General features: G+C 39.6%; 1 protein-coding gene across 1 annotated transcript in view; it reads right to left on the bottom strand.

Annotated features, from left to right (window-relative positions):
* LOC126161678 (UDP-glucose:glycoprotein glucosyltransferase) overlaps nucleotides 1-26083 on the bottom strand; it is a 142294-nt gene that overhangs the window by 59645 nt on the left and 56566 nt on the right. Inside the window, exons 4-9 of the mRNA XM_049917683.1 lie at nucleotides 23120-23308; nucleotides 13054-13223; nucleotides 10454-10649; nucleotides 9931-10144; nucleotides 7619-7839; nucleotides 6809-7030 (exon numbers count right to left, since the gene is read on the bottom strand). Coding sequence (XP_049773640.1) covers nucleotides 6809-7030; nucleotides 7619-7839; nucleotides 9931-10144; nucleotides 10454-10649; nucleotides 13054-13223; nucleotides 23120-23308 — 1212 coding nt within the window. The remainder of the gene's footprint in view (nucleotides 1-6808; nucleotides 7031-7618; nucleotides 7840-9930; nucleotides 10145-10453; nucleotides 10650-13053; nucleotides 13224-23119; nucleotides 23309-26083) is intronic.

The following is a 26083-nucleotide window of genomic DNA, read 5'->3' on the forward strand; positions in this document are numbered from 1 at the left end:
AGTGAAGGAAACAAAAGAAAAATTCGGAGTAGGTATTAAAATTCATGGAGAAGAAATAAAAACTTTGAGGTTCGCCGATGACATTGTAATATTGTCAGAGACAGCAAAGGACTTGGAAGAGCAGTTGAACGGAATGGACATTGCCTTGAAAAGAGGATATAAGATGAACAACAACAAAAGCAAAACAAGGATAATGGAATGTAGTCGAATTAAGTTGGGTGATGCTGAGGGAATTAGATTAGGAAATGAGTCACTTAAAGTACTAAAGGAGTTTTGCTGTTTGGGGAGCAAAATAACTGATGATGGTCGAAGTAGAGAGGATATAAAATGTAGACTGGCAATGGCAAGGAAAGCATTTCTGAAGAAGAGAAATTTGTTAACATCGAGTATGGATTTAAGTGTCAGGAAGTCGTTTCTGAAAGTATTTGTATGGAGTGTAGCCATGTATGGAAGTGACACATGGACGATAAATAGTTTGGACAAGAAGAGGATAGAAGCTTTCAAAATGTGGTACTACAGAAGAATGCTAAAGATTAGATGGGCAGATCACATAACTTATGAGGAAGTATTGAATAGGACTGGGGAGAAGAGAAGTTTGTGGCACAACTTGACTAGAAGAAGGGATTGGTTGGTAGGACATGTTCTGAGGCATCAACGGATCACCAGTTTAGTATTGGAGGGCAGCATGGAGGGTAAAAATTGTAGAGGGAGACCAAGAGATGAATACACTAAGTAGATTCAGAAGGATGTAGGTTGCAGTAGGTACTGGGAGATGAAGAAGCTTGCACTGGATAGAGTAGCATGGAGAGCTGCATCAAACCAGTCTCAGGACTGAAGACCACAACAACAACAACAACAACAACAACAACAACGATATTGACGTTGAAAGCTGTCATAAAAACATTCGAAAAATGTCTGAGAACGTGAGAGCATGATGGCCAGAAATGGCATTTGCTGTGTTAACCCTGCCAGGCAGGCGTCCCTGAGCAGATTGCACAGTTGTATAATGTAAGGGAGGCCTGCGCTATGAAAATGAAGCTTGATTTCCTCTTGAACCAACTTATGACCACTTATGACCTAGACACAGGTTCACCTACGAATGTTGTGTATGGAAACATGACATATTCTACAATCTAGCGTATCAAAATGGGCTTAGTGAAAGTATTTCACATTTGAGTATCCTCCCACATTTACATGAGGTGATACAGAGAAATCAACTGTTCGTTCTTCAAAAATAACAAGGTGCCTTAGAGGTAAAATAAATGATGTCTGACAACTGTCTCTACATTGCTCTAAATTACATCATAAGGGATACATTCATTGAACTAAACATTTTATTAAAAATACTTTTGTAACCACCTGCACACCACAAAATAAATATTCTTGTTAATGTAACTTTGTTTCAAGCTCAATGTAAGTGCGTAATGATAGTGTTACCAGCTACGTGCAATATACGCAGTTGACTTATTTGACACTGCAATGCAATTTTGTACAAATGTAAATGAAATAAACAATTTACTAACAATAATTTGGTAACCACCCAAATCACATAACAAATTTTGTCTTCCAACAAACTAACTTTATCCTTTATTTAAGCATGTGTTCAAACTGCTGACAATGGACTGAAAGGCACACTTGCAATTGCCATTCGAAAGAATGATGAAAAAATTAGTTACAGTGGATGATGTGGTATAACATACACTGGCGATATGATGACACGTATCACCTGGCATAATTGGGGCTCCATCACAGATTGAATCTTTGAGTTCTCCCCAAAGAAAAAAATCAAGATAAGTCAAATTGGGGAACCTCACAGGCCATTTGACAACAGAATTTCATCCTAAACAACATCCAGAAAAGTTCTCATTCAGCATTTGCATTGCAACACCAGATGGGTGAGGTGAACATATGTCGTGTTGCAGCCACATACACTGTCGAATATCTAGTGTTACCTCTTCAAGAAGAACCTGCAGAATGTTCATCAGAAAGTGTGCACATAGATGTCCACTTAGAACGCCTGAGAGAAAGTAAGGCCCCACAATGTAATTTCCTGTAATACCTACCATACGTTTATGCTTCATGGCCACTGATGCCGCACCTGATGAAGCAAGTGTGGATTTTCGACTGCCCAGTAATGCATGTGAAGCAAATTTACATTAGTGTGTTTATTAACCATTGCTTCATCAGTAGAGAGCATACACTGGAAAAATGTAGGGTCATTTCTCAGTTGCAGAAGGGCAAACCAACAAAATTCTATACCACGTTTGAAGTCACTGTCATCAAGCACCTGATGTAGTTACAGATAATAGGGATGGAAATTCTGTTGATGCAAGCTGTGAATGACGCAGCGTCTCATTCAGTAGTTTATTTAAGTTATCCTGATTCACATGGTCCAGTTAATTTTTCAAGAAACATTTTCTTTTGAGAGGCGTTAGAATTTACAAGTTTTACATGCCATGTAATCATAAAAATGTTGAGCTTATAAGTGTGTATTCACAAAAACACAGACTATTTACTAGTCCTAACCTCACTCCACCCAATAATAATTTTACTTTCCGTGAAAAGTCATTAACTGAAAAATTACCCATTCCTAAAGTTCTGATCCACCCAAAGACACTTCTCTTATTAGAACTTTAAATCTTGTTCATTTCTCAGATTTGATGTTATACATCTGTTGGCCTAATTTTTCTGACCCAGATAATAAATCTGATTATCCAAGTTAAGGAAATTGTGAAAATTATGAACCTGAGAAATTCACATGCAATTCTGCATACACTGTATGAAGCAAATAGTACATCAAATTTTATTACTTTTACAGCTATCGAATAAATAATTATTTGAGTCATTAGGATGATACCAATACTAAATTTGGCCCTTTTGTCATTACAAAGTAATATAATTACCAATTTTCCTAATTATCTTTATGTGTGCTGATATATACCACCAGCACACAGGAAATCCACAATTCCCGACGAGTCGTCAACTCTTGAACATCTACACGTAAATATCTTTTGAGAACTATTTTTGAATCTGTAGTTAGCTAACATCTGGTTCACATCTCAGTGTAAAACTTCGCCAATAAGTAAAGTTCTAAAGATAAAATTCTGTGGGTAGCAACAAATAACATGAACATCTGTGTACTGCCATCAGTTACCAAAAATTCCATGTTCAGTGACTACATAATCAAAACCAACTTTGTGATATTAATCAGTCAGGATACGCTTGTGAAAGTGCAGTGCATAAATACTTCCACTAGTAAGATGTGTACTAGTTTATCGGAATTGTCTACCTGTGATTAATATTCTATATGAAATCTTATCGACAAGCTGATCATTGCATTCTCAAAGTGATAATAAATGTGCAAACCAACCAAACTAAACAGATGCTCTGTTGCATCCATTGTTTAAGAACTTGTAATAAAACCAGATTACATCAAGGCAACAGACCTTCAATGACTGAGGATCATCAATAAATAATTTAAGAGAATTGTGTGATTTGTGCATAGACATGTCATGCTCATACCTCCAAAAACCTACTACGGACTCAGTGCTGTACTGCATTCAAGAGGTGAACCAACATATTATTAAGGAGGTGGTCATACAGTGTGTAAACTTTTAGATGGCAGACCTCTCCCTAGTCTTGAATCGGTAGAAGTCAGTAAACGTCGGGAGGCTTCGGTAGGCAAGCAGTTTCGACTGCTGCCAACATATGTAGCTGACTGTGTTGTACAAGGTAGCCATTATCGTCTGCTTCGTTATTGTTTTGTGCTGTACTGTTCTGTGTGTTTTTATTGTGCAGTTGTGTTAAACATTATCAAAATGAGTGACGAGGATGTTGCTGGCCCATCTCGGGAGTCGCCAACAACCCCTACCGGTAGGCCTACGGTTAGAAGGAAACCAGTATTACGTAGCGATGCCCGCAAAATTATATTGCATGTGATTTAATGCTGCGAAAGGGAGCAGAAAAAATTGTTTCACCCCATTTACAAATCTTCAGTGAGAGCTGCTACATACACAGGACAAAGCATGCGTAGCATTGGAAGATTCAAACAGTTTTCCAAGAATCATTGCTACATACACAGGACAAAGCATGCGTAGCATTGGAAGATTCAAACAGTTTTCCAAGAATCATCCTGGCGTATCACCACAAATGCCTGGCAAGAAAAGGCGAGTTTCCATTTCAGATATTTTGTTCGCGATCACTTTGAAGGAGCCCCCTATTTCATCCGAATTACCTTATATTTCATGTACATGACGATTTCAGTTTCGTTTACGAACAACATTTAAAGCGAGTTTTACTTCCAAGCCTTTCGTCTGCTTTCGTGTAAGCATGACGCGCAATTTGTAGTGCCAGCACTGCAACTGGTAGGCGTGCCTTGTCGACACCCACCCCCCCCCCCCCCGCAAATGGCTTCTCCCCCCTTACCAGCCAATGCTTGCTTCCTCCTCTCCCCACACTCCCCTCACAACTCTGCCGTCTTACAGTTAACACACTGTATTGTTTTAGCTCATCGGTCTACACTTTCATTCTACTCTACTGTTGTACTCTGAATCAATGGAACATTCAGTTTAAGCCTTTCCCAGATCCAAGGCTTTGGCGCACATACATCTTAACCTGCTTTATTAGGTAGAAAAATATAGGGTTCCACTTAATACACCCAAGTGTATATTGCACTATGAAAGCAGCTACACAGGCAGCAGAATATGTGGCGTGCACAGTCGATGGTCAAAGAAACTCGTTTGAAGACAATGAGGGACTGGAAAGATCCAGCATGATTAAATAAGAATTATGAAGTTACTATGAAAGCAGAGGTAGCTAAGTGCTCAATTCAAACAGAAGCTGAATGAAGACAAAACAAATTGTGCAAAAAGTATTCAATGAACTAAAAAGCAAAATCTTATCTTCAGAGTTGCCAGAACACCATAAAAAGTTTTGGTTTGATGTGACATCAGTTAATAGAACAAAGTCATCTGTTCATAGGCTGTTTCTGAAGAACAAAAACAAAATACAGCAAAAAGTTTTGTGAAATGATTTGCTGGAAAGTAATAAATAAAGCAGATTAGAGAAACACTTGACACACCTCTGAGTAACGCTTGAAATATTGTACAGTTACTGAGACTATGTAGTCTACATAATCCACCAGACAAATGTCCTGTAGCAATTTTTCAAAATTCTAAGACTTTAAGTTAAAAATTGAACTTTAAATTCTCAACTGGCACCTCATCTGATATACACAATTTCAAGCGTCATCCGAATGCAAATCAAATGTTTCTTCAATCCATTTTATTTCTTAGTTTTAGACAAATTATTTCAAAAAACATTTGACCTTTTCCCATATTCTATTTTAATTTCAAAGTTTTCTGTATTGACAGTTAAATATCACATCAACTTAACTTCTTATGCACAAAATGTCTAGGCCTTGAAGAGAGAAACTTTTTTACACTTCATTTACATAGCTAGAAACAGCTGTTCATGAAATATTTCAGTTTTCCCTCAAATCACTAAGTTTTTCTGATTTACCCTGATTACTTTAAAGCATTTACATCTTTCTGCCAAACTAGACCTATTGCTTGTCAATTTGATACCTCATTTGTCCATCTGTCACTCTTCATTTGTCTATGACAATTTGGACAAAAATAAATTGTGTAATTTTCAGGGAGGCTTTTTTTCACTCTGTTCAAAAGTTTGACCAAAATACATGAAAATATTAAATGAATGCTAAAATATGAAAGTGTCTCCCAGAACTACTTCATTGAATATCACAATGCAATTATTACCTTCAACCATTACACAGACATGAAAATACATGTAGAAAAAAGCAAGTGCAGAACTGAAAATCACCTCAGCTCAACAGAGGAAAAGTCATTGGACCTAATGGAGTTCTGGTCAGATTCTATTATGAACAAGCAGAAGAACTGGCTCCACTTGCAACAGTGTAAATGCTAAAACAAGGAAGCATGCCACCTGACTGGAAAATGGCACAGTTTACTTACCCTGACACTGATCTCTCACAGTGATTGTGACAGCAAAAGTTAGAGAAATTCGGTTTCCTACACGATAACTTTTTGATGTCTCTTTTGGCATAACGTCCACCTACAGAACAGTTAGGTGAAGAAATTATTCTGATAAACTATGAACCCTTCATCAAACATCATACAGCAGCTTTTGAAGCACACACCAAACTATAAGCTCTGCGACAAGGAAAAATTGGAAATGATAGTGACATCCCGCTAGCAGAAAATTTGTCTCATCGTCCAGACTTAAAATATTCTGCACCTGTAAGTTATATGAAATCTAACTGACTTGAGAATAACACTTGATACAGAACAAATGGCTTCCATTGAAAACTGTTCCATCTCTCTCTAAATTCATTTACATACATTTTACAGCTATCATGTGGATTGTCATCATTTCAAACCCATCCACTGGTGAAAAACTGAATGCCATATGTCACTATAGCATATAAAATGTAGCTGTGTGTCTTTGTAGTAAACTGTTCCACAATTTATGGTTAAGGAACATTTAAAAAATCACCTTTTTTTTGGTGAGGGCCAAAAAATCAGCCAAAAGCAAACACAATGAAGAGTTGGAAATATCACTCATTAAGTGTGCAAGTCTATTTTATCTATTCCTGGCTCAGGTCTCCCAGTAGTGCACAAGCTTTATACTTACCCTGCAATGGGGAAAACAGGTATGATCAACTTTAACAAATCACATGTAGTAAACAATAGCTGACATCATGGCCCATGACTTAATTTAACATGTACACTGACTCAAGTGAGAGCACACATACAGAATTAAAACTTACATCAGTGATAAAGGCAAGACCATGGTAGGCATCCTTTGTTTCCATCATGTAATTGAAGGCATTGAGGAGAGCAACTCCAGCATCTTCAAGACCTGTTACTTTTGAATCTGGATTAACAGCAAACACCAAACCAATTCGCAGTGGAGCTGGGTGCAAGTAAAAAGATTCCGCTAATTTTAGCAGAGGCTGTGCTTCATGCTTGGCTGGATCTGTTATGATAACCTGAAGGCATTACACAGTTATCAGTATAATGTTGTAATTATAAGAAATTACTGTAAAAGAACACAGAATGTCTTATTATACTAAGTAAATTACATCTACAGGTAACAGCAATGGTAGGAAATTAAATACAGAAATGAGAGTCACTAGAAAACAAAAGGCATCTGAATTTCAATTTGATAAATGCCCTTGAAGTCAAAGATTAAGCCACATTTCTGACAATTTCAATATTGCTTATTAATTACAAACAGCTACATTGTTATTTAATGTTGCTAATTTGTCATTCGGCAACAACTCAAAAGCAAAATTCACAAACGGTTATAAAATAAGAAGGGGATATTCAGTGACAGGTTCTTTATAACACAGAACAGCAACAATTCAATTCTCAGTTGCACAACACATTTACAGGTTTCTGCCCTACTTGCAAAGTACATGTTGTTGGTTTCCTTCCTTAACTTCCTTGATCTTCTATACAAACAACATTTTTTTCTTCCCTTCATTCATCAATATGACTTACTTTTCATTTGAAGTGAGCAGTATAAAGATTACAAATTTTTATTTTACATAACTAAAACTCAATACAGAACATACCAAATGGTATAAGTTGCGACGCACACTCCTCAGCATGCCTGGGAATGTGGGACGGAGTAATTCCATCAATGTGTCAGACCATCTACGATACTGTTTGTCTTGCTCAATATCATTTACCCAGGTAACTGCTGAGTCTCTAATATCAATGGCAAATTCTGGACTTGAAGAGGTACGAGAGAAGTCAAGGCCTAACAAAGAACCCATCTGCGTGGCAGGTACACCTGATAAAAACAACCAATCATTTTAATAGGTACTTATTAAAACAACACAGTAATGCTCAAAAATAATGTCAAATTCAAATGAAGCATCCACATAACATCCCAAATCTTCAAAAAATTCTGGTTCATAGGACTTTTAGAATAACAGATTCAGCAATTAAATCCCATTTGTGTATGTATATGATGTGACTTACCAAACGAAAGTGCTGGCATGTTGATAGACACACAAAATTCAAGCTTTTGCAACCAACAGTTGCTTCATCAGGAAAGGGGTAAGGAGAGGGAAAGACTAAAGGATATGGGTTTTAAGGGAGAGGGTAAGGAGTCATTCCAATCCCGGGAGCAGAAAGACTTACCTTGGCGGGGGGAAGGACAGGTATACACTCGCGCGCGCACACACACACACACACACACACACACACACACACACACACACACACACACATATCCATCCGCACATACACAGACACAAGCAGACATTTGTAAAGGCAAAGAGTTTGGGCAGAGATGTAAGTCAAGGCGAAAGTACAGAGGCAAAGATGATGTTGAATGACACGTGAGGTATGAGCGGCGGCAACTTGAAATTAGCAGAGGTTGAGGCCTGGTGGGTAATGAGAAGAGAGGATATACTGAAGGGCAAGTTCCCATCTCCGGAGTTCTGACAGGTTGGTGTTAGCGGGAAGTATCCAGATAACCCGGACAGTGTAACACTGTGCCAAGATGTGCTGGCCGTGCACCAAGGCATGTTTAGCCACAGGGTGATCCTCATTTCCAACAAACACTGTCTGCCTGTGTGCGAGTGTATACCTGTCCTTTTTTCCCCCTAAGGTAAGTCCTTCCACTCCCGGGATTGGAATGACTCCTTACCCCCCCCCTTAAAACCCACATCCTTTCGTCTTTCCCTCTCCTTCCCCCTTTCCTGATGAAGCACCCGTTGGTTGCGAAAGCTTGAATTTTGTGTGTATGTTTGTGTTTGTTTGTGTGTCTATCAACATGCCAGCGCTTTCATTTGGTAAGTCACATCATCTTTGTTTTTAGATATATTTTTCCCACGTGGAATGTTTCGTTTGGTAAGTCACATCATCTTTGTTTTTAGATATATTTTTCCCACGTGGAATGTTTCCCTTGTGTCTGTATGTGTGCGGATGGATATGTGCGAGCGCGTACGCGTATACCTGTCCTTTTTTCTCCCTAAGGTAAGTCTTTCCGCTCCCGGGATTGGAATGACTCCTTTCCCTCTCCCTTAAAACCCACATCCTTTCGTCTTTCCCTCTCCTTCCCTCTTTCCTGATGAAGCAACCATTGGTTGCGAAAGCTTGAATTTTGTGTGTGTGTTTGTGTGTCTATCAACATGCCAACGCTTTCATTTGGTAAGTTACATCATCTTTGTTTATGACATCTGACAATCATCAACAAATACCTACCACCTGTCAAAAGCCTGAATAAGAACCTTGCTGCAATGCAGACTGCTGCAAGGCATATAGGAAGAGAGGCAGTAGTTTAGACCCTTCACTCCAATCCAATCCAAGGAACTCTATCGTCCCTAAGAATGGTGCAGCAATTCAATGACTGTACTGAGCGAGTTCTCACAAGTAACACTAGCTGTCTTTGTCATGTCATTCATTATCAGAAAGACCTGCAATTGTCTCAGAACACAGACAACAGACAATTGGTAAGGACATGATTGATAATATGCAGGTGACTGCAACCTATGTCCTCAACTACTCCTGGAATGACCTGACAGACAATTTCGCCCATGTACACACTGGGGGCACATCCAATTCATTTCCCTCCTGCAACACAATTTTCCTAAGAGGAGCCATCACGTGCCTATCACATAGCCTCCTCTTTCCCCTCTGAGGATGCCCTGACCAAATGATGAATTTCACATTACTTCTAAAATAATCTATCTTATAAATAAATTTACACTAAAATATTTATAATTTACAGTTGATTAGGATCCACACACGGACATTCAGAAATACTAACTTTTATTCTGAATGAAGCAAAAATGAATTAGTGTGGCAATGAATGATCAGACACATTTAAGAAATTTATGGTTTAAAAAATATAGATACATGAGATTTTTCTTACCTATTTTGTGCAAACCTTCCATAACTCTCAGTTCTTGCCTAACCACCTCCAAGAGTGATATAACATCAACTATGTCAAGATCAAAGAACATTCCATTTAAGAACAGGGCTGTGTCTGATGGCTGGAGGTTTAAAGAAGAGGCAAAAATATCCTGATTTTCTTTGATTTCTTGTTTCAATTCATCTCTTACAATAGTCCTTACTAGAGAGCGTGCCTGAAAGTGGAGTATATTTGTCATCAATATGTTAATAATAGCTACTGTGCATAACATTTTCTTTTAATGAGAAAGTGATATTTTCCCTTATAAGTCAATATGAAAATTCTACTGCAAACAAAAATAATGTGTCAAAAGATAGCTGAGAAATTTCAGCACAAGCAAATCCTATATTTTGCACTATTATAATGATTCCAAACAAAAACAAATAGAATTGTTATCCAGCAAGTACATGATACCACATCTGCACATAAAACACATCTATTGTAATTTCACTCACTTTCATGATACGCTTCCACAAACCCTTACCTGTAAAGGGAAATTCTGAGCAGTATGTGTAAGAACTTTGAGAGCTTCTTCACGGGGTGCAGCCATTATTCTTTCAGCAGCCTGTAGACTAAGCTCCTGTACTTGCCATACTTTCAGTGGTGCTAACTCACTGCTCGATTCTACAAGGTGTTGCCTGAATTTTTCAAGATTCTCCTTCATGTCTGGGTAAAGATTCCTACATGTCAGAAAGCAGAGGGCATAAGTGATCAAATGATTTATTAAATAAAAATAATAATGAGTACAATCCCCTATGACTTATTTGCATACTTCAGTGAACTGCACTGATGGCTGACAAAGTGCCACACTGCCATGTCAATGCAAGCAGGACTGTAAGAGCACTACTGCGCAGATGCTCCAAAATATCTGTATTCAAGCCTCCACTTATACTGAAGTTCATAATTCTTAAAATAAAAATATTTATTGATCACTCACCTCAGAATCTATAGATATATGAACCAGCTTTAATGTTTTGTCCAGGCAATTAATCTGCCAGATAATGTACTTTTATCAACAGTAAAAAACATTAGAGAAAACAATAAAATTTACAAGACAGAATAGCTGGCAAATACTTTCCTCCAGCATGCGAAATTCTAAATACTCCTGCTATATATATATATATATAAACAAATATGGTGTAACTTACCAAACAAAAGCATTTGTATGCTGATAGAGACAATAACACACACACAAATTTCAAGCTTTCACAACCCAAGGTTGCTTCATCAGGAAATTGGGAAGGAGAGGGAAAGACGAAAGGATATGGGTTTTAAGGGAGAGGGTAAGAAGTCATTCCAATCCCGGGAGTGGAAAGACTTACCTTAGGGGGAAAAAAGGACAGGCGCGTGCGCGCACACACACACACACACACGCACACACACACACGCACACACACACACGCACACACACACACGCACACACACACACGCACGCACACACACACACGCACACACACACACGCACACACACACACACGCACACACACACACACGCACACACACACACACGCACACACACACACACACGCACACACACACACACACAGGCAGCCATATGTCTACCTGTGTCTGTACATGTGCGGATGGATATGTGTGTGTGTGCGCGCTAATGTATACCTGTCCTTTTTTTCCCCCTAAGGTAAGTCTTTCTGCTCCCGGGATTGGAATGACTCCTTACCCTCTCCCTTAAAACCCATATCCTTTCGTCTTTCCCTCTCCTTCCCTCTTTCCTGATGAAGCAACCTTGGGTTGTGAAAGGTTGAAATTTGTGTGTGTGTGTGTGTGTGTGTGTGTGTGTGTGTGTGTGTGTGTGTGTGTGTGTGTTTGTTATTGTCTCTATCAACATACCAATGCTTTCGTTTGGTAAGTTACAGCATCTTTGTTTTTAGATATAGAGGGAGGAGGGGGGGGGGGGGGGGAGAGAGGGAGAGAGAGAGAGAGAGAGAGAGAGAGAGAGAGAGAGAGAAGGGCATTAGGACTTAATATGCCATCAAATATGATGTTTTTAGAATGGAGCATAAGCTTGGACTGGGGAAGGAAACTGCCCTTGCCATTTAAAAGGAATTATTCCATCACTTCTCTTTAGCGATTTCCGGAAATCATGGAAAACTTAAGCTGGAATGTACAATTTGGGTAGGTTAGCAAAGCAGTTTTTGGTCACTCAGATCCCAGATTGAGAGGGACTCAACTGTTTTTAATATTCACACTTCCTTGCACTGATATTTCAGATTATACCAAGTCTGTATATATACTAAAATGTGAGTACATATATATACTATGATATTTTTTAAACTCAAAATCCCATTATTAAGTTTCTTTCTTTTGTGTCCTAGTTCAGTGGACTGTACTTTTTTCCATGCTATATTTTATCAACCAGTCATCCATATTAAATAACTAATTTTCTCATGATAATTAGATTAAATGCACCAAACTCGCACCAAACTCTTACTGCTATATAGCCATAGCAGTAACCAGTAAATTAAACATTCATGTAGTCATTAACCTTCGAAGCCTCACATGATGTGAAACAACCCTTCTGATTGGTGTTCTTGTTTAGTCTGCTTCTGAAATGCACTAGTGAAGTAGGTATCTGGTCATAACAAACATGCCATACCATTTGTGTGGGTCCCAAACATATGTACCACACAATGGCCCCTTCGGGTGTGTAGGAAGAAGACGGGCAGCTCTCTCAACAGCAGTAATTGACAGAGATGCACTGCTCACAGGACTCTTGTATTGAAGAGTTACAACAGCAGCCACCTATTGCTGCTTGAAGCAGTATAGAGCACGGTCTTTGAATTGAGCCAAGTATCCTCTGCCATATACTTCAAAGTAAGCTGCAAAGGGCAGGCATAGAAGAACTACTGGCATGTGCATATAAAGAGCAAACATTATTTCTCTAAACAAAAATATGTTAATTAGCATTCAAATTGTATGTCCACAGTTATTTCTGAAAGAACAAATCAGATATAAAAATGGAAGATTGATAACTACTGTCATCTAGGTTACTTACAAAATGTAGTGAACCAACAAAAATAACTCAAATTTTATGTATTAAAAGGACTTTTTATACAAATTATGTACTTTAGCTTGCTTATGTTGAAGCCTTCTATTTCTTCCTCTTCATCTTCCTGTTCTCCACTATCACTAGAGTCTCCTCTCACTTTTGTATCATCCTGAGCCTTGTATTCTGTTGACTTTATTTGTAATTCTACACCATAACCTGAAAGGCGTACTTTCCTCTCTGGTCGATCCTGGAATGTAAGATATAATTAGCCACTAAATCATGTCCAATTAAACAAGGGAAAAATTCTCCAATTGAAAATATCTAATTAACAAACAACTCTGCACACTCTCAGAGTCATTTCCTATTATACTATTTTCTACCAATACTTCAAGTCTGATGACAGCGTTTTATTTCAGAGTTAAACTGTAGACTAAAGCAAAAGAAATGCAGCAGTATGAATATACAAAATGTTTTATAGTAACTGACAACATCCACAAATGCATTTGTAATATATTTTATTGTTATAAAATGTTTCTTGGGCAAGACAGGATATTAAGCATTTTATCTTTGCAAAAGCCATGGCCACAAACTAGTACTGCCATTAAGCTAGAGTCCACATTACCACCATGTACAGCTGCTGGATTTCTTGTGGTAGGTGCATCAGATATCCTAATGTTCTTCACCTCTCCAAAGTGCGAGACTGACTGCAGCAGAGACTGATCACATCACATGCGCCATATTTCTATCAGTGACACTTGACATTTATACAAGCCTAAAGTCTCTGTCTTTACATCAACATCATTTTCAAAGCAATTTCTGCAACTGCTGTGTTTGGATGCGGGCTGAGTTGGATTCCCTTCGCTCCCAGCTTCAGGCAGTGTTGGCTTCGGTCACACAGCTTGAGCCTGTTGCCAATGGGCATCACTGTGGGGGTCCGGATGGGGGTTTGTCGGGGACGGCCAGCTCGTCCCACACATCCCCCGATCGGACTACGGCTGTGGCTGCCCGGGATACTGCCCACACTGAGGCTGACCTCTCACCCATGGTAGAGTGGGAGGTCGTCTCGAGGTGTGGCAGGGGGCAAAAGACATTCCGGAGGGCTGAACGGAAGGCCTCTCCAGTTTGTCTCATGAACCAGTTTCAGGCTGTCTCCAGCTGATACTGATCTTCGGCCAGACATGGCTGCTTGTCCTGTTTCAGAGGTTGCCCCTCAGTCTGCAAAACCCGGGCGGTCACAGAGGGTGGGCTTACTGGTAGTTGGGAGCTCCAACATCAGGCACATAATGGGGCCCCTTAGGGATATGGCAGCAAGAGAGGGGAAGAAAACCAATGTGCACTCTGTGTGCATACCGGGGGGAGTCATTCCAGATGTGGAAAGGGTCCTTCCAGATGCCATGAAGGCTACAGGGTGCACCCATCTGCAGGTGGTTGCTCATGTCGGCACCAATGATGTGAGTCGCTATGGATCGGAGGAAATCTCTCTGGCTTCTGGCGGCTATCTGATTTGGTGAAGACTGCCAGCCTCGCTAGTGGGATGAAAACAGAGCTCACCATCTGCAGCATTGTCGACAGGACTGACTGCAGACCTTGGTACAGAGCCGAGTGGACTGTCTGAATCAGAGGCTGAGACAGTTCTGCGACAGTGTGGGCTGCAGATTCCTCGACTTGCGCCATAGGGTGGTGGGGTTTCAGGTTCTGCTGGATGGGTCAGGAGTCCACTACACACAGCAGGCGGCTACACGGGCAGCAGGGGTTGTGTGGCGTGGACTGGGTGGTTTTTTAGATTAGATGGCCTCGGGCAAGTACAGAAAGGGCAACAGCCTCAAAGGGTGCGGGGCAAAGTCAGGACATGCGGGGACCAAGCAGCAATCGGTATTGTAATTGTAAACTGTCGAAGCTGCATTGGTAAAGTACCGGAACTTCAAGTGCTGACAGAAAGCACTGAAGCTGAAATCGTTATAGGTATGGGAAGTTGGCTGAAGCCAGAGATAAATTCTGCCAAAATTTTTACAAAGGCACAGATGGTGTTTAGAAAGGTTAAGTTGCATGCAACCGGTGGTGGCGTGTTTGTCGCTGTTAGTAGTAGTTTATCCTGTAGTGAAGTAGAAGTGGATAGTTCCTGTGAATTATTGTGTGTGGAGATTACACTCAACAACCGAGCTAGGTTAATAATTGGCGCCTTTTACCGACCTCCCGACTCAGCAACATAAGTGGCAGAACAACTGAGAGAAAATCTGGAATACATTTCACACAAATTTTCTCAGCATGTCAGTCTTAGGTGGAGATTTCAATTTACCAGATACAGACTGGGACACTCAGATGTTTAGGACGGCTGGTAGAGACAGAGCATCGAGTGATATTATACTGAGTGCACTATCCGAAAATTACCTCTAGCAATTAAACAAAGAACCAACTCATGCAGATAACATCTTGGACCTACTGATAACAAACAAACCCTAACTTTTTGACTCTGTATGTGCAGAACAGGGAATCAGTGATCATAAGGCCATTGCAGCATCCCTGAATATGGAAGTAAATAGGAATATAAAAAAAGGGAGGAAGGTTTATCTGTTTAGCAAGAGTAATAGAACACAGATTTCAGACTACCTAACAGATCAAAACGAAAATTTCTGTTCCAACACTGACAATGTTGAGTGTTTATGGAAAAAGTTCAAGGCAATCGTAAAATGTGTTTTAGACAGGTACGTGCCGAGTAAAACTGTGAGGGACGGGAAAAACCTACCATGGTTTAACAATAAATTTAGGAAACTATTGTGAAAGCAAAGAGAGCTTCACTGCAAGTTTAAACGCAGCCAAAACCTCTCAGACAAACATAAGTTAAACGATGTCAAAGTTAGCATAAGGAGGGCTATGCGTGAAGCGTTCAGTGAATTCGAAAGTAAAATTCTATGTACCGACTTGACAGAAAATCCTAGGAAGTTCTTGTCTTACGTTAAATCAGTAAGTGGATCGAAACAGCATATCCAGTCACTCTGGGATGATAATGGCGTTGAAACAGAGGATGACATGCTTAAAGCTGAAATACTAAACACCTTTTTCCAAAGCTGTTTCACTGCAGTTCCTTCTCTATATCCTCGCACCAACGAAAAAATGGCTGACATCGAAATAAGTGTCCAAGGAATAGAAAAGCAAATGAAATCACTTAGCAGAGGAATGTCCACTGGACCTGACGGGATACAAATTCAATTCTACATAGAGTACGCAAAAGAACTTGCCCCCCTTCTAACAGCCATGTACCGCAAGTCTCTAGAGGAACAGAAGGTTCCAAATGATTGGAAAAGAGCACAGGTAGTCCCAGTCTGCAAGAAGGGTCATTGAACAGATGCGCAAAACTATAGACCTATATCTCTGACATCGATCAGTTGTAGAATTTTAGAACATGTTTTTTGCTCGCTTATCATGTCATTTCTGGAAACCCAGAATCTACTCTGTAGGAATCAACATGGATTCTGGAAACAGCGATCGTGTGAGACCCAACTCGCTTTATTTGTTCATGAGACCCAGAAAATATTAGATACCGGCTCCCAGGTGGATGCCATTTTCCTTTACTTCCGGAAGGCATTCGATACAGTTCCGCACTGTCGCCTGATAAAGTAAGAGCGTACGGAATATCGGACCAGCTGTGTGACTAGATTGAAGAGTTTTTAGCGAACAGAACACAGCATGTTGTCCTCAATGGAGAGATGTCTACAGACAAAGTAACCTCTGGCGTGCCACAGGGGAGTGTTATGGGACCATTGCTTTTCACAATATATATAAATGACCTAGTAGATAGTGTCAGAAGTTCCATGTGGCTTTTCGCGGATGATGCTGTAGTATACAGAGAAGTTGCAGCATTAGAAAATTGCAGCGAAATGCAGGAAGATCTGCAGCGGATAGGCACTTGGTGCAGGGAGTAACTACTGACCCTTAACATAGACAAATGTAATGTATTGCAAATACATAGAAAGAAGGATCCTTTATTGTATGATTATATGACAGCGGAACAAACACTGGTAGCAGTTACTTCTGTATAATATCTGGGAGTATGAGTGCAGAACGATTTGAAGTGGAATGATCATATAAAATTAATTCTTGGTAAGGAGGGTAAATTAATTCTTGGTAAGGAGGGTGCCAGGTTAAGATTCATTGGGAGAGTCCGTCAACAAAGGAGGTGGCTTACAAAACACTCATTCGACCTATACTTGAGTATTGCTCATCAGTGTGGGATCCGTACCAGGTCGGGTTGACAGAGGAGATAGAGAAGATCCAAAGAAGAGCAGCGCATTTCGTCACAGGGTTATTTGGTAAGTGAGATAGCGTTACAGAGATGTTTAGGAAACTCGAGGGGCAGATACTGCAAGAGAGGCGCTCTGCATCGCGGTGTAGCTGCTGTCCAGGTTTCGAGAGGGTGCGTTTCTGGATGAGGTATCGAATATATTGCTTCCCCCTACTTATGCCCCCCCGAGGAGATCACGACTGTAAAATGAGAGAGATTCTGTCATATTGGGACTTAATTTCACTACAAATTTCTGTCATAAATATCATCACTGTTATGGTATATCTTCTCTAACATCAACGAATTCTAATGCTGATCTTTATTCCACATGGTGATTATCATCACAATTTCTTGTTGCATCCTCTACAACCTAAATACGAAATCAAAACACCATCTAGCTCATTGTTTTATTGAATTCACAGTCATCAATTCGCTTGTATTGTTAAATAACACCTGTGTGCCCTTCAACTTTCAATAAATCTGATACTATGTGTTCCAAAACTGCATATGCAAGCAATGAGGGCAAGGATTTTGGAAACTTAGTTCCTATTTATAGTTAAGTTTATTTTATTTTTACTATAGAACAGGATATCCTGACACACTTAAAAAAGAAACAACAACAACTACTACTACAGCTGCACCAGTTACAACTTCAACAGTACAAAGGAAACATTTCTTCCAAATACACCAATGACACCATCCTTATTGTTGACAAACTGGGTTGGTCCCTGATATTTGTAGAAACTGTCAGTATGTAGTACCTTTTGCTGTCAGTGGATGAGATGCTTCCCCACTTGGCAAGCAGACGCAGCTTCCCAAAAATCAAGCAGACAAAAAACTATTTTCAGCTGTGCCTTAACGAATAATCACAGATTTTCTGTTACCAACGTTCTGTTTGCTCTCAGACACTGCATGTCCTGTCGCGCTCTTTCTCTCAACATGTGCATCACATTTGACCTTTGTACAGTTGTCACATCCCACATTAGACCGATCATAAAACCATACTGCTTACACCCGGGAGATCCGTCTTTTCACTTAAGAAAGCTATTTGCCATTATATTTGGCGTCTTAAAGTTCCATTCAGGGACCATAAGCCCCTTCCAGCTACTTTTGTGCCTAACCACTGAATCCTCAGTGCTTAATAAAATGTCTACAGCATCGGGTAATGGTATTAAAGCATCTGTAACTATAGAACTTAATTTTTCACAAAATCCAAACATTCTAATAACAATACCTTGTTTTACCGGCCTATGGTGTTCAATGACAAATTTAATACCTTGACAAGGTCCAGAGGCAGTTAAAGGATTCATCTCTGGAGGTCCTTCCATTAAATGTTTTATGTAGGACAAGCGCAAGAACAGATCAAATCCTGTGGTTCATCCACAACTATACTATCAGGTTGGTGCACGAGTTTGTAGCATTTTTGTTCTGCATGCTGATATTCCAATTTCTATGGGTTTATTTACCAATTATCATTTATTATTTATAGTTCACTATTTCTTATTGCATTTTGTCATCTGGAGATAATGAGTGGATCTGTGTACACTGGAAAATGGAGTGCCAAGTGGAGAAATCAGAGCATTTCCAAAATATTCTGCTGTCTGAGTTAGATGGAGTGGTGACAGCAGCAGAAGTAGCCTGAAGCATTTGCACCCTGTGTGGGGACAATGCCACTGGACAGAGCACAGCAAGAACATGGTTTTCTGATTTAAGTAGGACTGTTTTGACATTGTGACTCTCCACTTTCAGGAAGCAATAATCCACAATGATCCATGTCAGTGTACTACATAACTGGCAAATGTTATGAAGTGTGGTCATTTTACCATAGTGCAACATTTGGACACAATGGGGAAGGTTCAAAAATTGAGTGTGTGGGTACTGCAAGCTCTAAGCCATAATCACAAAAAACAGCACGTGGGCGTATACATGCATCTCTGCTTGCCCATCATGAACAGCTTATGAACAACACTGACCATTCCTATCCTGTATCATTATGGTGACGAGAAATGGTGCCTTTATGCTAACATAAGGAAGAGAAAGGAACAGCCAAGCCCAAACAAAGTGACAACTCCCCACACAAAGACCTGTGCACATCCACTAAACACTAAAGGCAATGTTATGCATCTGATTGAACAGTGACAGTGTTGTGTACAACACATTGTTTCCCCGAGGTGTAACCAACTCTGCTGGCATTTATTGTCAACAACTGAGACATCTTGCTGGCACAGTCCAAGAATAACCAGAAATACTGCATCAACTGATGCTGCTCCACGATAGAGTTCGATTGCATTCTCCTAGACTGACAAAAAATATTGTGCAGGATTAGGGTTGGGGAGTCATTCCACACCCACCTCACTCATCTGATCATGTGCTCTCAGATTTCAACATTCCTGCTATCTACTGAAAAACCTTCATGGAACTTCCTCACCTGATGAAAATGCATTCTGAATAGGGGGGAGTGGAGGGGAGAGTGGGAGGTGAGTGGAGGGGAGAGTGGGAGGTGAGTGGAGGGGAGAGTGGGAGGTGAGTGGAGGGGAGAGTGGGAGGTGAGTGGAGGGGAGAGTGGGAGGTGAGTGGAGGGGGAGGTGGGGGGAGGGGGAGGTTGGGAACCACTGATCTAGATTAACTAGGACTTTTAGTAAACCGAATTAAATATTTTTGTTCTGTCCAAAACTGCATCCATTGGTTTTTAGAGCTCCTTAGACTTGCCTAAAGTGAAGTCTGACAATCAGACTTATTTAAACTTTGTCTGAAAAGTCAAAAACTATAGTAAACAAATAATAAAAATTGTACAACATGTAAGACAATGATTTTCATTTGTAAATAAGTAAATATCCCACCCAGTGCAAGTGAAAAGCAAGGTTAATACACAGTCTCTTCTTGAACAATTTCTAGTATCTGCAGTGCAATTAATGACAAAATTAACTTTTGTATTTTATACAATTCATGCTACATATGTGAGGAGGAAAGCCTCTATTACTAGAGTGGCTGTTACCACTGAAACAAAGGTAGCATAACCAACCAACATCTCATCTCAGTTTTGATTTGTGTTGCAGCTTTGAATAAATCACAAGAAGTCAGTAGAGGCAACTGAATATCTGGACACATTTGGGAAAACTGATAACATTTCATTTTATTTGGTTTAAGAATCATGAAAGAAGGCAGTATATGAGGAAGAGACCTGGAGACACTTAAATGTTTCAGATTGATTACATAATGGTAACACAGAGATTTCAGAACCAGGTTTTAAACTGCAAGACATTTCCAGGGGCAGATGTGGACTCAGGCCACAATTTATTGCAGATTGAAACTGAATAAACTGCAGAAAGGCAGTAATTTAAGGAGATAGGATCTGGATTTAAAAAAAACAGAGGTTGTAAAGAGTTTCAGAGGGAACATTAGGGAATGATTAACAAGATTAGGAGAAAGGAATACAGTAGAAGACGAATGGGTAGGATTGAGAGATGAAATAGTGAAGGCAGCGGAGGATAAAGTAGGTAAAAAGATGAGGGCTAGTAGAAATTCTTGAGTAACAAAAGAGATATTTAATTCGATCAATGAAAGGAGAAAATATAAGAATTTAATAAGTGAAGCAGACGAAAGGGAATACAAATGTCTAAAAACCGAGACTGACAGCAAGTGTAAAATGGCTAAGCAGGAATAGCTAGAGGGCAAATGTAAATATACAGAAGCATATATCACTATGGGTAAGGTAGATGTTGCTTACAGAAAAATGAGAGACCTTTGGAGAAAAGAGAAGCAGCTGTATGAATATCAAGAATTCAGACAAAAAACAACCCTAAGCAAAGAAGGGAAAGCATAAAGGCAGAAAGAGTATGTTGAGGGTCTATACAAGGGAGATGTACTTGGGGGCAATATTATGAAAATGGAAAAGGATGTAGATGAGGACGAGAAGGAAGATATTATAGTGCATGAAAAATTTGGCAAAGCACTGAAAGACTTAAGTCAAAACAAGGCCCCAAGAGTAGATAACATCCTGTTAAAGCTACTGATAGCCTTGAGAAGCCAACCATAAGAAAATTCTTCCGTCTGGTCAGCAAGATGTATGAGACTGGTGAAATATCATCAGACTTCAAGAAGAATATAATAATTCCAATTCCAAACAAAGCAGGTGCAGACAGGGGTGGAAATTACCAAACTATCAGTTTAATAAGTCACAGTTGCAAATACTAACATGAAGCCTTTACAGAAGAATGTAAAAACTGGTAGAAGCCGACCTTGTGGATTCTGGAGAAATGTAGGAACGCACGAGACAATACTGACCCCATGACTTCTCATAGCAGATACATTCAGAAAAGGCAAACCTACATTTGTAGACTTGGATTCCTCTCAAATTCTTAAAGTGGCAGGGGTACGATACAGGGAACAAAAGACTATTTACAGTTTGTACACAAACCAGATGGCGGTTATAGGAGTCTATGAGCACGAAAGGAAAGCAGTGGTTGAGAAGGTAGTGAGACCAGGGCTGTAGCCTGCCCCAATGTTATTCAATTTGTATACTGAGCAAGCACTAAAAGATAGAAAAGAAAAATTTGGAGTAGGAATTAAAGTACAGGGAGAAGAAATAAAAACTTTGAGATTTGACGATGACATTGTAATTCTGTCAGAGACAGCAAACTATTTGGAAGAGCAGTTGAACAGAATGCACAGTGTCTTGAAAGGAGAATAAAAGATGAATATCAATAAAAGGAAAATGAGAATAATGGAATGTAGTCAAATCAGGTGTTGCTTAGGGAATTAGATTAGGAAATGAGAAAGCAGTAGAAGAGTTTTGCTATTTGGACAGCAAAATAACTATATGGATATAAAATGTAGACTGGCAATGGCAAGGAAAGAATTTCCGAAGCAGTGAAATTTGTTAACATCGAGTATAGATTTAAGTGTCAGGAAGTCCTTTCTGAAAGTATTTTTATGGAATTTAGCTGTGTATGAAAGTGAAACATGGATGATAAACAGTTTAGACGAGAACAGAAGCTTTTCAAATGTGGTGCTACAGAAGAATGCTGAAGATTAAATGGGTAGATCACATAACTAATGAGGAGGTATTGAGTAGAATTGGGGAGAAGAGGAGCTTGTGGCACAACTTGACTAGCAGAAGGGATCGGTTGGTAGGACATGTTCTGAGACAGAGGATCACAAATTTAGTAGTGGAGGGAAGTGTGGGGAGTAAAAATCATAGGAGACTAAGAGATGAATACAGTAAGCAGATTCACAAGGATGTAGGTTGCAGTAGTTACTTGGATTTGAAGAGGTCTGCAATGGGTAGAGTACCATGGAGAGCTGCATCAGACCAGTCTTTGGACTGAAGACGACGACGACGACGACGATGACAAGAGCATGGCAAATATCCAAAAAATACATGATTAGAATTTACCATACTATTGTCACTGAAGTCAACAGATACAAGCACATGCACATGTGGATAAATATTAAGGAAATCAATCAACTTCAGTCTTAACAACTGAATCATCCAAATCCCCTCACTTACATGATTTAGGGAAACAGAAATTCTTTTGTCAGGATAACCAGATGGTGACTTTAAGTCATTTTCTCCTAAATACCAACACACATCAACGCCATTGCATAACATAATTGTAGGACATGTTCAAAAGTTAAACAAATGAAAAATCCAGGATGGAATAATGACAATTTTGTGCCTTTTGTTTTGCCTGTGTGCAGCTCAACATCTCCGCTATATGGTGACCCTCACAAATTCCTAAGTTACAAAGCCAAAAATGACATTCCATATGCAACTCTTGAAAGCATTAAAAGACACTGGTCAACTGCTAAAAAATACAAAATTAATTTCATAATTTGTCTCAAAAATAAATGGTAGTACTCACTTTCACGAAGTGCCTCACAACATAATCAATTTCTCCACTGAGGGCATATCTTTTCAATACTTCATGAAACTTCTTAAAATCAGTTGTGCCCAATTCACCATATAAAATTACTGTCAGGGAGTTGTTCTCAGAAGATGGATAATGGTGATCCAAGTCAAATATTTCTGGCTGAACCACATTTTCATTTTGCTGTGTTTAACAAAAATGTTTATTTTTATTTATTTATTTATCAATCCATAAACAATGTGAACTGTATGGATGTTGTCAACACATAAATAGATAAAATACATACAGAGATACATAAACATACACAGTTACACACATAGATACATACATTTCTTGCCTTACTGAGTTACTCATTTGGACACTGTATTGCAGTGTTCTACTGAACATGTTGTGAAATGCCTCTTGATTGCTGTAACTACTCATTAACATATCTGTCAATAAAATTTACACATTATGTTAGGTAATCCTTTATGGTATAAAAACACTTCTGTAACAAATAATTTTAGGGTATTCCTGAAAGCATGTATTTTACTTTTGTCTTTGGTCTCATTGTGTTTGTTTATTGTATAGTTTAATTCCATGATACAGCACACTATTTTGGGTTTTGGTTTTCTTTTTTTTTTTTTTATTGAGATGTAAGTGGTGGCTGAATCGGGTTCCATGTGCATGTAGAGACCTGTTTGTTTGGTACTGATCAATGTCTCTTTTCATGTGGATAACTGTTTACAAAATTTACTCAGATGGAGCAGTCAAGATTCCCATAGATTTAAGCAACTCAGTGCAGTGAGTTCTCTTGCTACTTTTTGTCATAATTCATACAGCCCTTATTGTGGCTGAAAGGTTGTCTGTGACACTCATTTATTCTCCAGAACATTATCTCATAACTCATCACAGAATGAACACACGCAAAATATGTTTTTCTGGTGTGTGAGCTACTACACACAGAATTTACTATTGTAAGTGCAAAGAATGCTGAAGCTATTCTTTTCTGAAGGGCAGTAACCTGCTCAGTCAATTTTTGTTGTGCATCGACATATACCCCTAGAAATTTTGTTTGTGATACATATTCTACGAGCTCAAGTTTCATTTTTAAAGAGTAATTTTTGGGTTTTCTGGTTATGTGGAAACTAATACTCTTGGTTTTTTTTAAGTTAATTTGTTTTCTACCCATCTGCATACATACAGCTCTGTCCTTTAGTACACTTGGTAATATTTCACTAATTAGAATATTACTGTCATCAGCAAACAATATTGTTTCACTGTGTTTGACACTCTGGGGAAAATCGCTCATATATATCAGAAACAGTATTGGGAGAAGCACAGTTCCTTGGGAGACAAAAGTATTAATGTATTCTGGGTCAGAAAGGTGTTCATGGTATGATTGAAGTTAGTCTGAGATGTCTCTACCCTTTGCACTCTGTTTCTTTAGGTATGCACGAAACCATTTATTTGCTTCCAGTTTATTTAACAGAATTGTGCAGTCTACTGTATCAAAGGCTTTTCTGAAGTCAAGGAGGATGCCTGTTTTATTATCTCCTTTATCTAGTGCTTACAAAACAATGTTTGCAATATGAGCTGACTGTGAGCTTTTACGAGGCCCGAACCCAAACTGATCTTTACGCAGAAGACTGAACATTGTTAGGTACCCCACAAGTCTAATTTTCCATTATGGCTTCCATTACTTTTGAAAATGATGACAGTATAGAGATGGGTCTATAATTTTCTATGTTTTCACGGTCTCCATTCTTATGTAGGTGCAGAACCTTTGCATGTTTTAGTGCCTCTGGGAAGATCAACCTGTGGTGAATGATTAATTTATAATGTGTTCTAAAGGGTCTTCATGCTCTCTGAAGGACTGTATGGACAGTACCACAGGCCCCTTGTTGATACCTGCTAAGATTTTAGTTAGGTTCCAAACAACACAGCTTATTTCTTCTGGAGTGGTGGGTCGCAGTATCATTGTGTTTGGAACATAGTCCAGTGTTTGTACAGGCTGCATTTTGTCAAATTTGTGTTGTAGCTTGGTAGCTATGTTGCTCAAATACTGATTTGCAAAGTTTGGAATTTTTTTGGATCCTGTATTGTGGTACTATTGTGCTGTAATTACATGTTTACCTGTTTTGTCTTTTTTCCATTTGTCTCCTGTTTGGTGACATTTCAGATTGCTTTTACTTTGTTTCCTGTCTTTTCTATAATTTTATCATTTTGAGACCTTTATGCTGTTATGAAAACTTTTCTACACTCCTGGAAATTGAAATAAGAACACCGTGAATTCATTGTCCCAGGAAGGGGAAACTTTATTGACACATTCCTGGGGCCAGATACATCACATGATCACACTGACAGAACCACAGGCACATAGACACAGGCAACAGAGCATGCACAATGTCGGCACTAGTACAGTGTATATCCACCTTTCGCAGCAATGCAGGCTGCTATTCTCCCATGGAGACGATCGTAGAGATGCTGGATGTAGTCCTGTGGAACGGCTTGCCATGCCATTTCCACCTGGCGCCTCAGTTGGACCAGCGTTCGTGCTGGACGTGCAGACCGCGTGAGACGACGCTTCATCCAGTCCCAAACATGCTCAATGGGGGACAGATCCGGAGATCTTGCTGGCCAGGGTAGTTGACTTACACCTTCTAGAGCACGTTGGGTGGCACGGGATACATGCGGACGTGCATTGTCCTGTTGGAACAGCAAGTTCCCTTGCCGGTCTAGGAAAGGTAGAACGATGGGTTCGATGACGGTTTGGATGTACCGTGCACTATTCAGTGTCCCCTCGACAATCACCAGTGGTGTACGGCCAGTGTAGGAGATCGCTCCCCACACCATGATGCCGGGTGTTGGCCCTGTGTGCCTCGGTCGTATGCAGTCCTGATTGTGGCGCTCACCTGCACGGCGCCAAACACGCATACGACCATCATTGGCACCAAGGCAGAAGCGACTCATCGTTGA

Source organism: Schistocerca cancellata, chromosome 2, assembly GCF_023864275.1.
Source record: "Schistocerca cancellata isolate TAMUIC-IGC-003103 chromosome 2, iqSchCanc2.1, whole genome shotgun sequence".
NCBI lineage: Eukaryota > Metazoa > Arthropoda > Insecta > Orthoptera > Acrididae > Schistocerca > Schistocerca cancellata.